The sequence below is a fragment of the Acinonyx jubatus genome, chromosome D4 (genome assembly GCF_027475565.1).
Source record: "Acinonyx jubatus isolate Ajub_Pintada_27869175 chromosome D4, VMU_Ajub_asm_v1.0, whole genome shotgun sequence".
Lineage (NCBI taxonomy): Eukaryota > Metazoa > Chordata > Mammalia > Carnivora > Felidae > Acinonyx > Acinonyx jubatus.
This window is the reverse complement of record NC_069391.1, coordinates 4484734-4500881: the sequence shown is the minus strand read 5'-3', so window position 1 is coordinate 4500881 and position 16148 is coordinate 4484734. Positions and strand designations below refer to the sequence as shown.

The 16148-nt window shown below is 46.4% G+C and overlaps 1 protein-coding gene across 9 annotated transcripts in view; it reads right to left on the bottom strand.

Annotated features, from left to right (window-relative positions):
• The window catches only part of MED27 (mediator complex subunit 27), a 234882-nt gene extending 231205 nt beyond the window's left edge, over positions 1–3677 (bottom strand). For 7 of the 9 annotated variants that reach the window (XM_027035439.2, XM_053204480.1, XM_053204479.1 and 4 more), the window contains exons 1-2: positions 3431–3674; positions 1207–1351 (exon numbers count right to left, since the gene is read on the bottom strand). In XM_027035439.2, the coding sequence (XP_026891240.2) occupies positions 1207–1351; positions 3431–3633 (348 nt within the window). In that variant the 5' untranslated portion in view covers positions 3634–3674. Of the gene's footprint in view, positions 1–1206; positions 1352–3430 lie in introns of all 9 variants that reach the window. The other 2 variants (XM_053204478.1, XM_053204477.1) reach the window with 2 other exon arrangements.
• Positions 3678–16148: the final 12471 nt, after the last annotated feature.

Sequence of the window (16148 nt, the reverse complement as noted above, 5' to 3'; positions counted from 1 at the left end):
CCATCAGTGCTCATCTGCATCCAAGACAGCGGGGGGAAAGGACCACAGAAAAGAGGGAAAAGATGATGGATAACTGGAGGGGGTGAGAGCAGCTCCCTATCAGTAACTGTGAGAACCACTGTTTCCAGAGCAGCTGCACAGTGTAATGAAGAAAGCTGATTCCAAACACATATTCTAATTCTTTATCAGCAAGGGAAAAAAATACACAACAACCCGAAGCACCCAAACAAAAGGAACTTGTCAGTAAACAGACTGTTGCCAGGCTTACGCGCCTAATTGTTGTCGTTATTTTTAGACTCTAGTTTAGTCTTCCCTTCACAGCCGTCCCAGGGTCTAGGCCACAGACCTGCCTGCTGACGGAGGCCTTGAGGAGCAAGTTCCATGGAGCGTGTTCAGAACAATCTCCCTCAGGGGCGCCTGGGTGGCTCAGTCGTTGAGCATCCGACTTCAGCTCAGGTCACGATCTCACAGTTTGTGAGTTTGAGCCCCGTGTCAGGCTCTGTGCTGACAGCTCAGAGCCTGCTTTGGATTCTGTGTCTCCTTCTCTCTCTATGCCTCCCCCACTCATGCTCTGTCTCTCTCTCTCTCTCTCTCTCTCTCAAAAACAAACAAACATTAAAAAAAAATTTTAATAAAAAAAAAGAACAAGCTCCCTCGCGTGCAGTCTACAGTAATTAAAGAGTAGAGAATAGTCTGACAAACACTACTCTCGCGATGTTCTTCCAGTGACCACAGGGGAAGACAGTACAAGCAACATAAACAGCATCAGTGGCTGAACATTCAGACCACCAGTCCTTAACCTTCTAGGGGTCATGGATGCTTCCAAATCTGATGCAAGCTAGGAAGTCTTCCCCAGAGGGGGGGAAAAAAAAAACATACACACAACACAACATCTTGCATATGATTTCAAGGAGTTCACAAAAGCTGCTCCCCATACCAGGTCTCCAGGTTAAATGTACCTGACTTAAACCTTCTTAAAAAAGTAATTACCTAAGCACCATGATGACTCCTCAAAGATTCAGAGGACTATGAAATAGCTCATAGAGAAATTTCAAATCTGTAACCCCAGGCTGAATCAAGAACAAACAAACCCCCCCCCCAAAAAAAAAGAAAAAAGAAAGACTTACCTTCACCTTCTGCATTTCTGAAATGTAAGAAAACTCAGCTTTTTCTCTATTAGCTCCCTTTCTGACATGTCTCCCTTACCTTGTTTGACCATTTATATGCTTGAAGGAGTTGGCTATAGAGAGGAGTTTTGTCCTGCACAGGATCCAGGCTTAACAGCCCACTGTTATGGAGAGGATGGTTCTCAGATGGCTTGCCTACCAAATTGCTCAGACGCTCCAGCTCACTGGAAAAGAAAGAGATAAAGTAAATAAACCTGACTCCACTGAAACTCCAATTCTTAGCCAACGACATTGGTTTAAAAAAAAAAAAAAAAAAAAAATTTAAGAAGTCTCTTAAGAGGAAATACTGTGAAAGGTTAACATCAGGGACAATTAAGAAAACTCCTAACTGGGAGCTTGTCTTCTTATATTAAAACCGAGCTACAGATCATTCGAGTACCTGAATAAATGGTAATTATTTATCATTCACGTAGGAAGAGACTAGTACGTGGTACTTCACAGATGGTGAAACTTAACAAAACAAAGAAGAGATAAAATAAACAAATGGAACGGGAAGACACCACCGAGGGGGCTGTGTCAAACACTTTGGTCTAGCAGGAAAACTCGAGAGAAGCCTGGGAAAGTGAGCCAACAGCGAAAGCACATTCCAGGAGCACATTCTGTGAGGCCAGTCTCAAACTGTTCAACAAAAGACTCTCTAGGAACAGCTTCTCATGCCACACTCATTTTGGAATGTTCAGCCACCTTCTTGGCACCACCGTGTAAAGATTTTAAAAGGCGACAGAACGCAAATGTTCTTGAACTTTCTAGAACGGTGAAGGGTTATAAGATCCCGAACATTACCAAAGGAAGCAGATCAGAGAGGAAACGCAAGAGACATAAGAACAGCCAGGGGGCGCCTGGGTGGCTCAGTCGGTGAAGCGTCCGACCTCAGCTCGGGTCATGATCTCACAGTTTGTCAGCTGGAGCCCCGCGTCGGGCTCTGTGCTGATGGCTCGGAGCCTGGAGCCTGCTTCCGATTCCGTGTCTCCCTCTCTCTCTGCCCCTCCCCCGCTCACACTCTGTCTCTCCTTCAAAAATAAACATTAAAAATTAAAAAAAAAAAAAAGAAGAAGAAGAAGAAGAGCCAGTGCAACCCCTCAAGCAGGGGAACTATTAACTGGCACTGCGCCAGAGACAGCAAGTGGATGTGGGAGTTGAGGAGGGGTGTGTGATTTCCTGGCTTCCCACCAAAAAAGAATGCCAACTGCTTAAGGGGAAAAAAAAAATCAAAAGAGGCACCCATCATTTGGTCACCACCTCCTCCTCCATTCTACCTCCTCCTTCCAGCTGGTTACTAAGGAAACCAAGTTGGGGGGGGGGGGGGGGCGGGAATCCAGCCATTCCAGAAATTGTAGGATGACTATCTTACCAAATGCCTTTCCCTGCTAAGGTCAGTTCTGAGAAGCAAAAGTCCTGTAAGTCTCTGAGAAGGGTCACTCTCTTAAGGAAGGGAGAAGTTCAGGACCTAACCATTTAAAGGGTTCCTACTGTGTGCTGGGCTTTTCACAATCACCCTTTCACTCAATTCTTCCACAACACTTGGAAAATAGAAGAAAGTGACTTGTAAGAAAGAGAAAGAAACATACAATCCTTAACCCTACAGGGCCACGAATTAATACGGGGGGAGGGGAGTTAAACGTAGGTGACTGAGCTGGTGTAGGCGGAGATCGGGTCTCTCCAGAGGAAGAAACTGACCAGGAGCAGAGTGGGAAGGAAGTCCTGATCAGGTGGTTTGGGAGGGGGCGGGGGCGCGGGAAAGGTACAGATCAAGGCCTGTTTTATCGTGTTTGGAAGTGGACTAGAGTGGACCTGGTGGCTTCCAGGTTCAGGGGCGAGGCACTGGTGCTAATCAGACCGAGCGCACTTGGGTTTGGGGCAGCGCTGAGCTGGTCCCGTTTGGCAGTACTTGATCAGACACGGTGGGGCACAGAGGGCCTACAGGTGAGAAACCTGCGAAGCGGAGGTGAGAAGTGGAAGTTCGTGGGAAGAGCACGTCTCCTCGCCAGGAACCGAACGACCACACGGGAGGTCCAGGGCGGCGGGAGGCAGCCAGGAATAGGAGGCCAAGAGAAGGGAGACGAGAAAGCGGGGGTGGGGGACGAGGTGTCCCTGAGGAACAGGCATGGGCTTGGAGGGGAGGGAAAGACAGCAAGGGAGCAAGAAACTGAGAGCAGCCCCAGGTTAGAAAGACTCGCGCGGGGTCGGGACAGGGTGGACACCGGGCGGGGTCCCCGACGCCGGCCCCTTCAGCCGGTACCTACTTGAGGTCCCGGTTGACCGAATGCAAGTTGTCCTGGAAGTGCGCAATGAAGGCCTTCTCCCGGCCCTCCAGCGTCTCCTTGTTCCGCATGCCATCCTTCAGGCAGTCGAACACCCTGCTCACGCTGGAACGCAACGCCTGGATGGCACTGATGGCCTGAGCAAAGGCCTCCAGGTTCACTCCGACACTTAGCACGTCCGCCATGTTGCCGCCGCCGCAGCGGGCTCTCCAAAGCCGGCTTCGTGAGCGAAAGGCCGCGCTCGCTGATGACGCCGGCCCTCGAAGGCCTCTGGGAAATGTAGTTCTCGCGGGGCGAGGCTGCCCAGGTGGTCAGTGCAGGCTTATGTTGTCGGAAAGAGGGTTTCTGTTCAAGTGAACAGATGAGTGGGCAGGAAAGTGAGCGCCTAGATGTGTGGAAGTCAGGCTGCACCCTCGGCTTTCTTAACGGTGACAAGGAAATACAGAAGGTTCCCGCGTTTACCCAATCTTGCGCCCGTGGGAATCACAGGGAAAAGAATTGCTCAGAGCAATAGTGTGCACAAAGTGAAGGATCATGACCCACTGGGTAAAATGAGTCCATATTCTTAAATAAATGAGGGGGAACGGAAATTTCTTCTCTACAGTAGAATACCAACTGATAGAAGTAGAAGAAAGGATGGGGGAAAGTACCATTTAGCAACCATTAGAATAATAATTGATTCGGGTAGGAATCAAGGAATGCTAAACCTGGATGTTTGCACAGCCTCCAAGTATCATCCCACCAGACACCTATTAACTAAGGGTAAAATAATGATCCAGCAATTTCACTGGTTATATACTCAAATTTCTGGTTATATACTCAAGAGAAGGCAAAGTGGGGACCAGAACAGATATTTGTGCCCTCAAGTTCATAGCAGCATTATTCACAATCGCCGAAAGGCTGAAGCAACCCAAGGGAACTCGTGGGATAAGTTCATGAACAACATGTGATATATACGTACAAGGGAATATTTATTCAGCCTTAAAAAGAAAGGATATTCTGACAACCTGGTAAACCTTGAAGACATTATGGTAAGTGAAATGAGCAGTCAGAAAAAGATAAGTATTGTATGATGAGATATCTAGAACAGGCAAATTCATAGACAGGGAGTAGAATTGTGGGTGCCAGGGTCTGGAGGAAGGGGAGAATGAAGAGTTAGTGTTCAATCAACAGAGAGTTTCAGTTCCGGAAGATGAAAAAAGCTCCGTGGAGAGTGGTGATGGTTTCTCAACAGCGTGAATGCGCTTAATGCGGCAGAACTGGACACTTAAAATGGTTAAATATAAATTTTACGTTATGCATATTTTACCATAATTCTTGACTTTTATTTTTTTTAATTGTTTATGTTTATTTTATTTTTGAGAGAGAGAGAAACAGATCACGAGTGGGGGAGGGAGAGAGAGAGAGAGAGAAAGAGAGAGAGAGAGACAGGATCCGAAGCAGGCTCCAGGCTATGAGTTGTCAGCACAGAGCCCGACGCAGGACTTGAGCTCACAGACTATGAGGTCATGACCTGAGCCGAAGTGGGCTCTCAACAGATGAGCCTCCCAGGCCCCCCTAATTCTTGTTTTTTAATTCTGTAATGCAAAAGAGAAGGGTAATACTGACTTCACAGTGGAGCAGCCTGGCACATACTACCCTAGCAAGAGACGAACACTACATCCCCAAACCATCTCCTGATACAATGCCCAGAGAAAAGTGCAACACGAATTCTGGGATATTCCTGCCAAAAATGCACCACCAGAATCTGATCAGGACATCAGACACACTCAAAGACATTTGACAAAATCATTGTGAAATTGTGGAGTTCACCTCAAACCCACTTCCTGAGTAGTTCCCCCACTCTGCCTTCTCCAAGCTCGCTCCCCCGCCCCCCAGTCCCCCCAACACCACCTCAATTCAAATCCTTCAGTTGTGGAACAGTAAAGATAAACTCTGCTCAGAAACTGGGCTCTGATGTGGCTCTCCGTGAGTGTTTAGACATTATTTAGATAAATGAATAGTCCCATGAGAAACAAGGGGTATCATTGTCTTGAGTTTACATAATTGCTTTCATTTCCTGACATCTACACCACCTTCATAGTGTTGCCATTGGCAGCTTTTCCTAAGGCGAAGGGGTAAGAGATAGGAGAAACTTCCAGCTGTGGAACCCTGAACAAGTTCCTGAACTCCCGGATCCTCAGTTTTCTCATCTGTAAAATAGAACTACAAATAACACCTAAGTTTAGAAAATAGCTGTGAGGTTTAATAACACCTTGAAGGCAAAGCTTTTGAAATAATGCTTGGCAAGTAATAAACACTCAGAAGATTGTAGCTGCCAGGGGAATGCTGGGAAAGTTTCCCGTGGGTCTGTGACCTGTGCTTCTATCCCCACTTGAGGACTTAGTACAGAATCAAAAGTGAGAACAATGGATCTATTGGGTCCAATGATCTCTAGTGACATTCCCCTGTTGCTAACAGCTTGTCAATTAACTGTGTCCTATAATCCATTATTTCTCTGTGGCCTTTTTATCTCCTTGGGCATATAGGGTTTGGATTTTTGTGTGGTTTTTTTTTTTAAGATTTTCGTAGCAAATACTTTTTAACTTCATAAAAACGAAAGAAAACATCTGTGTTTGTGGGCCTCTTTTGGTGTTGATCCCTTCTAGGGAAAGATTAGAGAAGTCAAACTCCAGTATCATGGTTACTCACCTTATTGGGTCCCCTGAAGGGACCCTGGCTGTATACTCTGTTCCCGAGGGAAAAAATGTACTAGTCTATTTCTTTTTTCTTTTTTTTTTTTAATTTTTTAAATGTTTATTTATTTTTGAGAGGGGAGGGAGACAGAACGTGAGTGGGGGAGGGGCAGAGAGAGAGGGAGACACAGAATCCAAAGTAGGCTCCAGGCTCTGAGCCTGACTCAGGGTTCAAACCCACACACCATGACCTGAGTTGAAGTCAGACGCTAACTGACTGAGCCACCCAGATGCCCCTGTACCAGTCTATTTCTGCCCATGCTCTATGTACCCACAAACTGGAGATTTTGCATACAATTTTAGGGGGTTCATAACCCCCCTAAGGCCCAAAGATGGGCCTCTGGGTAGAATCATGCTCTAAAACAAGCACTATGGAGGTATGGCCCAGGGCTATCCTGTAACCACCAGGTCTCCAGTGCCTGGAGCATAAAAGACTCAATGTAAGTTTGTGGAAGCAATGAGTTAACACAATATATTATGTTTGCCTTCTTGGATCCTCCCTCCAAATTACTTCATTTCTTTGTATACTCAGATATCATTTCTCCCTCCTTCTCAGCCCACCTCCCCCGCCCACCCTCTCCCTCCCCACTCCCCACACAATAAGATTTTCCTCTGTCTTATTCTCTGATTCAGTGGTTAAGATACTGATTGGAACAATAAAGTACAAATATGCTCCGCTCCCACAGTCATTCGTTTTCAAGATTTCTCTCTGGCTCCCCTCTTCTGGGAAACTCAGAAAATGATCAGTGGAAATACACATTTCCCCTGAACCTAGTAAGGAGACTTTCATCACGGCAACAGAAAACTTTTCATTTTGGAAGGGAATGGACAGAGTTTCTCTAAGGTGCCATAAATTCTTGAGAATGGTGGCACATATAGGCTTGCATCTGTGTGTGTTTGTGGGATATAAATTAGTTTAAAAGGAGTTCATTTTGAGCAATATCAGATTTTAATTATTGTGATCTTATGTTTGGGTAAAAGGCAGCACCCTGCTGCTAATATCTTCCAAAATGAACAAGCCATTAGCTTGGTGCTATCAGCTCAAGAGTATTAGAATGAGCAATCAGAATTAAAGTTGTCAGTATTTAATTAAAATATGCAGCAACTCCCATCATATTCAGAGAGCATGTGGTTTAAGCATTCAGACTGAGAAAGCACCCTCATCAATTAATAATTATTAAGGATTTGCTAGATGCAGAACACTGCATTGGACGGTTGGGCAGAATGTCACCAGATAGATTTAAACCCAAATCTGCCTTGGATAAGCCGCAACGTAACTAAGCCACCTGCCGTAATCAGTGTGGCATAATGCTTAAGACCTTGGGGGTTGATCCGAGGATTAAATTGAGGCAGCGCACAGTTCTGGGAACATGGTAGGCATTCAAGTCGGTCGTTCAACAAATATAGATATCTGATGTCTCGACATTTTGTTAAACAGCTGGGGAGCCAGTGGTAAAACCAGGCCCCGTCTGGTCTAGTAAATGTCCCTGAAAATATCTGAAGTGGGTTGTGTGTTTCTCCACATTCACCTGTTTAAGGCTCAGTGCATCAGTTATCTGTAGGGTGCTTAGCATCAGGTTTATTAAAATTAATCTAAAACAAGTATGGTCAAGAATCTTCTCGCGGTCTCTTCTGAACCCAGCCGCACTCCTGTTTTCCTCTTATGTTGCCTGCTGTGATTCTGACATGATGATGATGAGCAAATGGTCTGCAAGGACACAGAGGATCCTGGAGAGGAGGAAATCAGCCTGGACTTGTGTCTCTCAGGCACATGAGTTAACCCTTCTGAACCTCAGACCTTGCATCTAGAGGATAAGGAAGGGGCATCACCTCCAGAACTGACAACCCGGGAGCATAAGATAGGAGGAACATGTCAGGAGTTCAGGAAGGAGGAAAAGGAGAGGACCGCTCCTCGTTAATGCCGATCACAACCACCGTACCTGGATTCCCGCACTCTGATTCATTCTCTTGCCCAGCGACACTCACCGAACAGAAGGATTGAATAAGGATCCAAATGGAACCTGGTTCTGCTCTCATGGCGCTCGTTCACAGCCTCGCAAGGGAGTCAGACACAAATGGAACATGAGACACGGTGAGGTTCAACTGCAGGATAAGAGACCTGCACGGAGCATTTTGAGGTCCTTAGAGAGGGCAGTCACAGCATCTTTCTGCACAGGGGAGGCCTGGGCCAAGCCTTCCGAGGAGAATTGGGGCTAACCAGGTGCGGTGGGGGACAGAGGTAGGGGAGTACAGTTTGAGGGGAGGTCGTGCTGGGATTGATCTGTGTTTGTAAAAGTCGGCTCTCTCGCTATGGAGAAGGTGAACAGAAGTGTCCAAGCTTCGAGGCAGAAACACCAGAAAGGCAGGGGTACCTCCACCTGCAGGACGGCAACAATGGACCACACGGGAGCCATATTCTTCCCATCACAGGAAGCCAGGAGGTATTTTAAATATTTCAGTAAATTATTGATTGCCCGTTTGGATGCTCACTTAATCAACCACCAAGCCTGTTGTTAGAGACCTCCGCTTTCGCCCGTGTTCAGACGTAATTAAGTACAAAACGTCTCAGGGATGGACCCTTTTACCAACACATTAGGCTAAATCAAACTGGAGCAAAACGCAAGCTGTTTGTGCAGGCTCAGCCACAGCCCATTTGCGGGAGGGATCGCCTTCTAATCCTATTACTGTGTTATGTGGACGCTGTGGTTTTGGGTTTTTAAAAAAATTTTTTTAACGTTTATTCACTTTTTGAGAGACAGAGACAGAGTGTGAGTGGGGCAGGGGCAGAGCGAGAGGGAGACACAGAATCTGAAGCAGGCTCCAGGCTCTGAGCTGTCAGCACAGAGCCCGATGCGGGGCTTGAACGCACGCACCGTGAGATCATGACCCGAGCCGAGGTCAGATGCTTAACCGACTGAGCCACCCAGGCGCCCCACGGACGCTGTGTTTTAATCAAGACCGACGATGAACCACAAGCATCAGAAGCTACCAAGTGCGTAACCCTCACACAGAACGTGGGCACAGAGGGCACAGAGGGGAAGCCAAGGCAGATGGACAGCCACGGCAACACAAGGGATCCCTGTCTCGGAGCTCTCATGAGCACCCCCCTACTCCTCCCAGCACTCCCCTCCAGCTCCGCACCCCCTCCTCCAAGCCTCAGGTAAGACCGCAAAAGAAGGCACGTCAGTTTCCTGACAAAGAGAGGATCCGTTCCCCTTGCGCTGCAGTCTTATTCTTTACAATGTGTCACTTTACTTTTCCTAATCTCAAATACACACTTTGAAATGTGGGAAACTGTAGGAAAAAAAAAAAACAAAAAACCTCTACGAGAAGAGAAGTTTATGCCTAAATCCACCACTCGATGTTTTGGCTGTTCACACATACACATTATTTTACAAAATTGGAATCATACTATCTTGTGACCTCTATGATTCATAATTAGCCTAAATGCCTTTTCCTACCGCAAACTAGGTCTTCTAAAACATTTTAATGACCGCCAAAGATTCCACTTGATGGCTTTACATAATTTCTTCAGTTCCGTGTTGTTGACGGCCCGGGGTTTTCCACCTTGAACTATGCAGCTGTCGAGCCTCTAACACCAAACCTCGGTGCATGAAGGGAACGTGTTCCCTGCAAGTTGTGTCTTCCCATCATTTGGTTGCAAATCACTTTGCCTGTGTGGGGATAATAGGTGTGGAGGACAGCCTCACTAGATTCCACCTCACTCCTAAAACCAGTCCATTCTTGGAAGGTAGTGGGGGATAGAGGTGGAAAGAGCACAGGGTCGACAGGACAGACAGCAGACAGACATGTGCTCGAATCCCAGCTGTCCCGCTTCCGAAGGATGCCATCAGAGAAAGTGTTTGGCTGAAACTAACAATCACATACAACACTAAAGGTGGTTTAAAGAGAGAGGGCTGACTGGTCTCACCTGAGAAGTGGTCTGGGGGGCACATGATATGGGGCTGGTGCAGTGGCTCCTCAGGGGCCCACGCCTTTCACCAGTCTGCCCAAGTGCCCTTAGGTCTAGACTCATTTCTGTCACTTCATGGTTGCAAGATGGCTGGGTCCCAGCTCTGTATTACAAGCAGAAGGAAGGAGGAAGGGGCAGAGGTGGCATCCTTGGGCTTCTGCTCACACCTCATTAGCCAGAACAATGTCACGTGGCCACCCCTACTTGCGAAGGAGGCTGGGAAACTGAGTTCCACCTTTCTTTCCCAGCCTCTCTGTCAGCCTGGCTGTCCAATAGAGATACAATGCGAGCCATAAATGTGAGCCACGTGTTGTCTTTTGTAAAAAATTTTTTAACATTTAATCATTTTTGGGGACACAGAGAGAGACAGAGCATGAGCAGAGAGAAAGGGAGACACAGAATCTGAAGCAGGCTCCAGACTCTGAGCTGTCAGCACGGAGCCCCACGCGGGGTTCGAACTCACGAACCGCAAGATCACGACCTGAGCCAAAGTCAGCCACTTAACTGACTGAGCCACCCAGGTGCCCCTGACCCACACAGTTTCTAATAGTTATATTTAAAAAGGCAAAGAGCCTCACAACTATTAGGATGGCTACTATTTAAAAAAAGAAGGCAAAGAACTTGTGGGTAGGGTATGGAGCACTGGAGCCCTGGTATACTGATGGCAGGAAGACAAAATGACTCAGCCGCTATGGGAAACGGTACGATGTTTCCTCAGAATATTAAAACTAGAATTGCTTGCTACATTATTTAGCAATTCCACTCTGGGTATATACTCCAAAGAATCGAAAACAGGGTCCCAAAAAGATATTCGCACACCCATGTTCGTAGCAGCGTTATTCACAGTAGTCACGTGGTGGAAGGAACCCAAATATCCATCAGTGGGTAGATGGTTAAACAAACTGTGGTCTATCCATACAACAGAACATTATTCAGGCTCCAATAAAAGGACCTTTTGACACAGGCTACAACATGGGTGAACCTGCCGCTGACCAGGATGGTCAATTTTATGTTATGTATATTTTGCCATGATTGGGGGGAAATGGTAAGGAGAAACAGGTAAAATTCATTTTTAAAACATTTTATTTAAGGGGCACCTGGGTGGCTCAGTCGGTTGAGTGTCCGACTTCGGCTCAGGTCACGATCTCACACTCTTTGACTTCAAGCCCCGCGTCGGGCTCTGTGCTGACAGTTCGGAGTCTGGAGCCTGCTTCGGATTCTGTGTCTCCCTCTCTCTCTGCCCCTCCCCTGCCCATGCTCTGTCTCTCTCCGTCTCCCAATAATAAATAAACATTAAAAAAAAATTTTTTTTAAACCCATTTTATTTAATATAGGGGCATCTGGGTGGCTCAGTCGGTTGAACGTCCAACATCATGATCTCACACTTCATGAGTTCGAGCCCCGCGTCGGGCTCTGTGCTGACAAATCAGAGCCCGGAGCCTGCTAAGGGTTCTGTGTCTCCTTCTCTCTCTGCCCCTCCCCCACTCGCTCTCTGTCTCTCTGTCTCTGTCTCTCGCTCTCTCAAAAATAAACATGAAACACATTTTTTAATAAAAATTAAAAAAAAAGATTGCATTTCATATAATATGTGCAAACCATGACATTTCAATACAAAAATTACTGAGATAATTTACATTCTTTTTTGCCTAGGAATCCTTTGGAATTAGACCTACGGTACGTTTCGAATTGAACGAGGCACATTAGCTACCTTTCAGCCCAGTAGCCACATGCGGCTAGTGTCCACACAATTGGTCGGCATAGTCCTGAAACAAAGGCAGGCAAGGGAGAAGCTTGAGCAGGAACGAGAGGTTGGGCCAGCCAGTCTGACCCTTGGCTAGGTCACCTAACCTCCCTGAGCTGGGCAGCGGGGCATGGAGGGTGGTAATGGCTAAGTCCTTGTGATTGATGCAAACGTTATATTAGATAATATGTGGAAAGCCCCCAGGAAACTGTCTGGCACACAAGAGCTACTCCTGTAAATAGTAGTAATTGCTCGTCATGTTTCTATGTTTCCATGGAGAATGGGGATAACAATAAAAAAAGGACATCATACAAACTGTTTCTTCAAAGGTTTGTAAGAATAAGGGAAGCCTGAATGTATTTTGTGTTTTTTTAAGAGTCATCGTTTAGAGGTGCATTTTGAGATAGTTACGAGTAAAATGATGTGATATGGGAGCTTTGCTTCAAAATAATATGGCGGGAGGGGCGTCTGCGTGGCTCACTCGGTTAAGCATCCGACTCTTGATTTCAGCTCGGGCTGTGGGATTGAGCCCCTCGTTGGGCTCTGCGCCGACAGCCCAGAGCCTGCTTGTGATTCTCTCTCTCCCTCTCTCTCTGCCCCTCCCCTGCTCTCTTGCGCTCTCTCTCTCTCAAAACAAATCAACCTTAAAAAATAATAATATGGAGGGAAAGAGACATAGGGGAAAAGGCTGAAAGAAGCGTGGCAGTCAGCTGATGACACTGGTGCCTAGTTTGGAGGTTTCATCATATCGTTTGATGTTTTCCATAATGAAGTTTGTTTTGTTTTATTTTTTTAAGGATGTCATATAGGTATCGAATATGCCTTGAGTTTTTCAGATTCTAAGTCTTTAAAAAAAATTTTTTTTTTAAGGAATTTATTGGTTCTGGGGGCGCCTGGGTGGCTCAGTCGGTTGAGCGTCCGACATCGGCTGAGGTCATGATCTCGCGGTTCGTGGGTTCGAGCCCCGCGTCACGCTCTGTGCTGGCAGCTCAGAGCCTGGAGCCTGCTTGGGATTCTGGGTCTCCCTCTCTCTGCCCCTCCCCCACTTGTGCTCTGTCTCTCTCTGTCTCTCAAAAATAAATAAATGTAAAAAAAAAATTAAAAAAAAGAATTTATTGGTTCTGGTGACAGCCTGGTAGAAATAAACAGTGGCTTCTTGAGCACCAAAATTAGCCAGGACACTGTCCACTGTGATAGTCATTGTTGGAAAGAAGGAGGTACCACAGTATTGCCAACACTCATTTCATGGTCCTGCATAATTTCCCCAAGAGAGGGACTTCTGTTTTATTTTCACCCAAAAGGTGATGTCTTGAGTTATCTGCACTGGGCGGGTGGGGGCAGGGACTGAAGGCTGTCAAAATGGTAACTGTCAGAATTCAACCGCTTGGTTTGCAGGTGGGTTTTTGTTGTGTTGCGTTGCGTTGTGTTTCCCACGATGGATTGCGTGCGTAAGAGCTAACTATGGGAATCGCCTTTAGTAAGTGTTCAATTACTGAGAGCTGAGGACCTTTTTTCTCCCCCTTAAAATAATAGCCTCGTTGGAATATAATTCACATACCTTAATATTCGCCTTTTCAAAACCTGTCTTTCAGAGACGTCCACAAAGCTGTGCAACCATCACCACTATCTAATTCCCGAATGTCTTCCACTCCCGTCAGTCCCCGGAAACCACTAATTACTCTCTGTCTCTATGGATTTGCCTCTCCTGCAAATTTCATACAAATGGAATCATACGATGAGTGGTGTTTTGCGTCTGGCTTGTTTCACTTAGCATAATGTTTTCAAGGCTCATCCACGTTGTAGCACGGTTCAGTATTTTCCTCCTCTTTATGGCCAAAAAGAACGGCTCCGGCACATTTTGCTTCTGTTGTTCAACGGATGATGGACACTTGGATTGCTTTCACTTTTTTGGCTGTTCTGAATAATGCTGCCGTGAGCAGATGTGTGCAAGTTAGCGTATGGACCCATGTTTTCAATTCTCTTGGATATTTATCTAGGAGTGGAATTGCCGGGTCGTGTGGTGACCGTTTACATTTTTGAGAAACTGCCAAAGTTTTTTACAGTGGTGACACCATTGTACCTCCCCACCAGTGAGGTATGACAGTCCTCTGCATCCTCGCCAACACTTTTTATTGTCTGTCTTTTTATTTTTTTTAATGTGTATTTATTTTTGAAGGAGAGAGAGAGTGTGTGTGTGAGTGGGGGAGGGACAGAGAGAGAGAGACAGAATCCGAAGCAGGCTCCAGGCTCTGAGCGGTCAGCACAGAGCCCGACGCGGGGCTCGAACTCACAGACAGCACGATCGTGACCTGAGGCGAAATGAGACGCTCAACTGACTGAGCCACCCAGGCGCCCCTATTGTCTGTCTTTTTGATTAAAGCCATCCTAGTGGGTGTGATTCTGATTTGATTTTTTCTCATTGTGGTTTTATTTGCATGTCCCTTGTGACTAATGATGTTGAGCATCTTTCCTTGTGCCTATTGGCCATTTGAGTATCTTCTTTGGAGAAATGTCTGTCCAATCCTTTGTTCAACTTTTAAGTTGAGTCAGTTGTCTTTTGATTCTTGAGTTGTAAGAGGACTTTTAAAATTAATACTAAATGATACCTAACATGATAGTGTGTGTAATTGAGCAGACAGAAGTTCTTTGAGCCGGCCATCATACCACGCCTCACCCAAACTGCTAACCAGCACCCCAAATTATGCTGGATATGACAGGTTTTCATCACGAATAGCTACCATAAGCCAAAATGTTTCCATTAAAGAGAACAGAGGGAGGAGGAGGAGGACGTCATTCCTTTTTATACCTGTGTTTTCTGAGCACCTGCTAGCCTCTGGCTGAGTGATCGCTCTCTGGGAACTGCTCCTAACAAGAGCGATATGAATGCAAGTCAACCAAAACTCAAACTTCCATGAGATCAAGGCCATCTGAAAGAGGACCACTGAGTTGGAAGAGAACTTACAGAAGGGAGAGTCACTTTCTTTGGGAGTCAGAAAGGGCTCCTGAAGGGGGTTGCATTAAAGTTAAGCCTGTCATTCTCAAGGCTGTCTGCAGGATATTCTGAGATTGACAGCCATAGATTGATACCCACCGATTGATCCCCAAACATTTATCCAATAAATATTGATGAGTTGAATATGCCCAGGGGATTCAGCGGGGTCCATGGTTAGACATAAAGTCCCTGCCTTGCAGAGCCTAGTGAAAAGAAGCAGATGACAAAAAAGAATAGCTTTATCTGTAATGTGTCACGTAGTGAAAACTGTCAAGAAGGAAAAGGGAGCAGGACGAAGAAGTAGAGTGACAGGGAGGGTGGCCATTCTGATAAATTGGTCTGATAAGGAGATCTTTGAGTGGTAACCTGTGTGAAGTCAGGGATTGGGCTGGGGTGATATCTGCGGGAAGAACAAGGGAAAAGAAGGGAGAGGAGAAGTCATGAGAGGTGAGATCCCGAGGAGCCTTTCATGCAAACATCAACTGTGGAACAAAATCACTCTTGGGCCACACATTGATGATGTGCCTGCACATTCCATCAAGTCTTTGTTGGAGTCACTTCACGTTAAGTCTGACAAGTTTGTTGGCGTGTTGTTGTTGTTGTTGTTGCTTTCCCGTGGTGAAAGAGAGGGAACAGGTAGGAACCGAGGGGTCTTTTGACGGGGTGGTATGATCGTTAGGGCTTTCCCTTTGAGAACCTCTGTGCCAACATCAGAATCTAGCCTTCAGGACAGTCCACCCCTCTGAAGAGAGTGTGCATCCTTAGAGGTTCTGGAAGGAAGAGAGGGTTTGGGTTTCAAATGAAATGGACAAAAGATCTGGCTTCACAGAGGTTCAGGACATCTTCCTTGTCCTCTCCACCGTGGACAGTTTCCCAAAATGTTATCACCTTTCCTGGAGAGAACCAGTTCTTTCCTTAGAGGGACCGGGTGTGCTTAGCTCAGAGCAGAGAAGGTGAGGGCAGGAGGAAGGTCGTGATGGTGACCTTCAACTCACCTTCGCGTCAACCTTTGGGAAGACTCCTTCTGTGGCATCTACATCTACTGGCCGTTACGAGAACCCGTCGTGAGGAAGCTGTGGGGAGGAAGGTTGCGCCGTAATACTGCAAAGGGCTTCCTACCATGGAAAAGGCAGTGAGTTCCACGACAATGGGAATGGCGGTGAGTTCCTGGTGGAAAGAAAATGAATGTTTATCTGAGATTCTGTGCAAGGGATTCTGGCATCGGTTGGTAGGTGGGAGCAGAACCCTGTTGGAGCTAA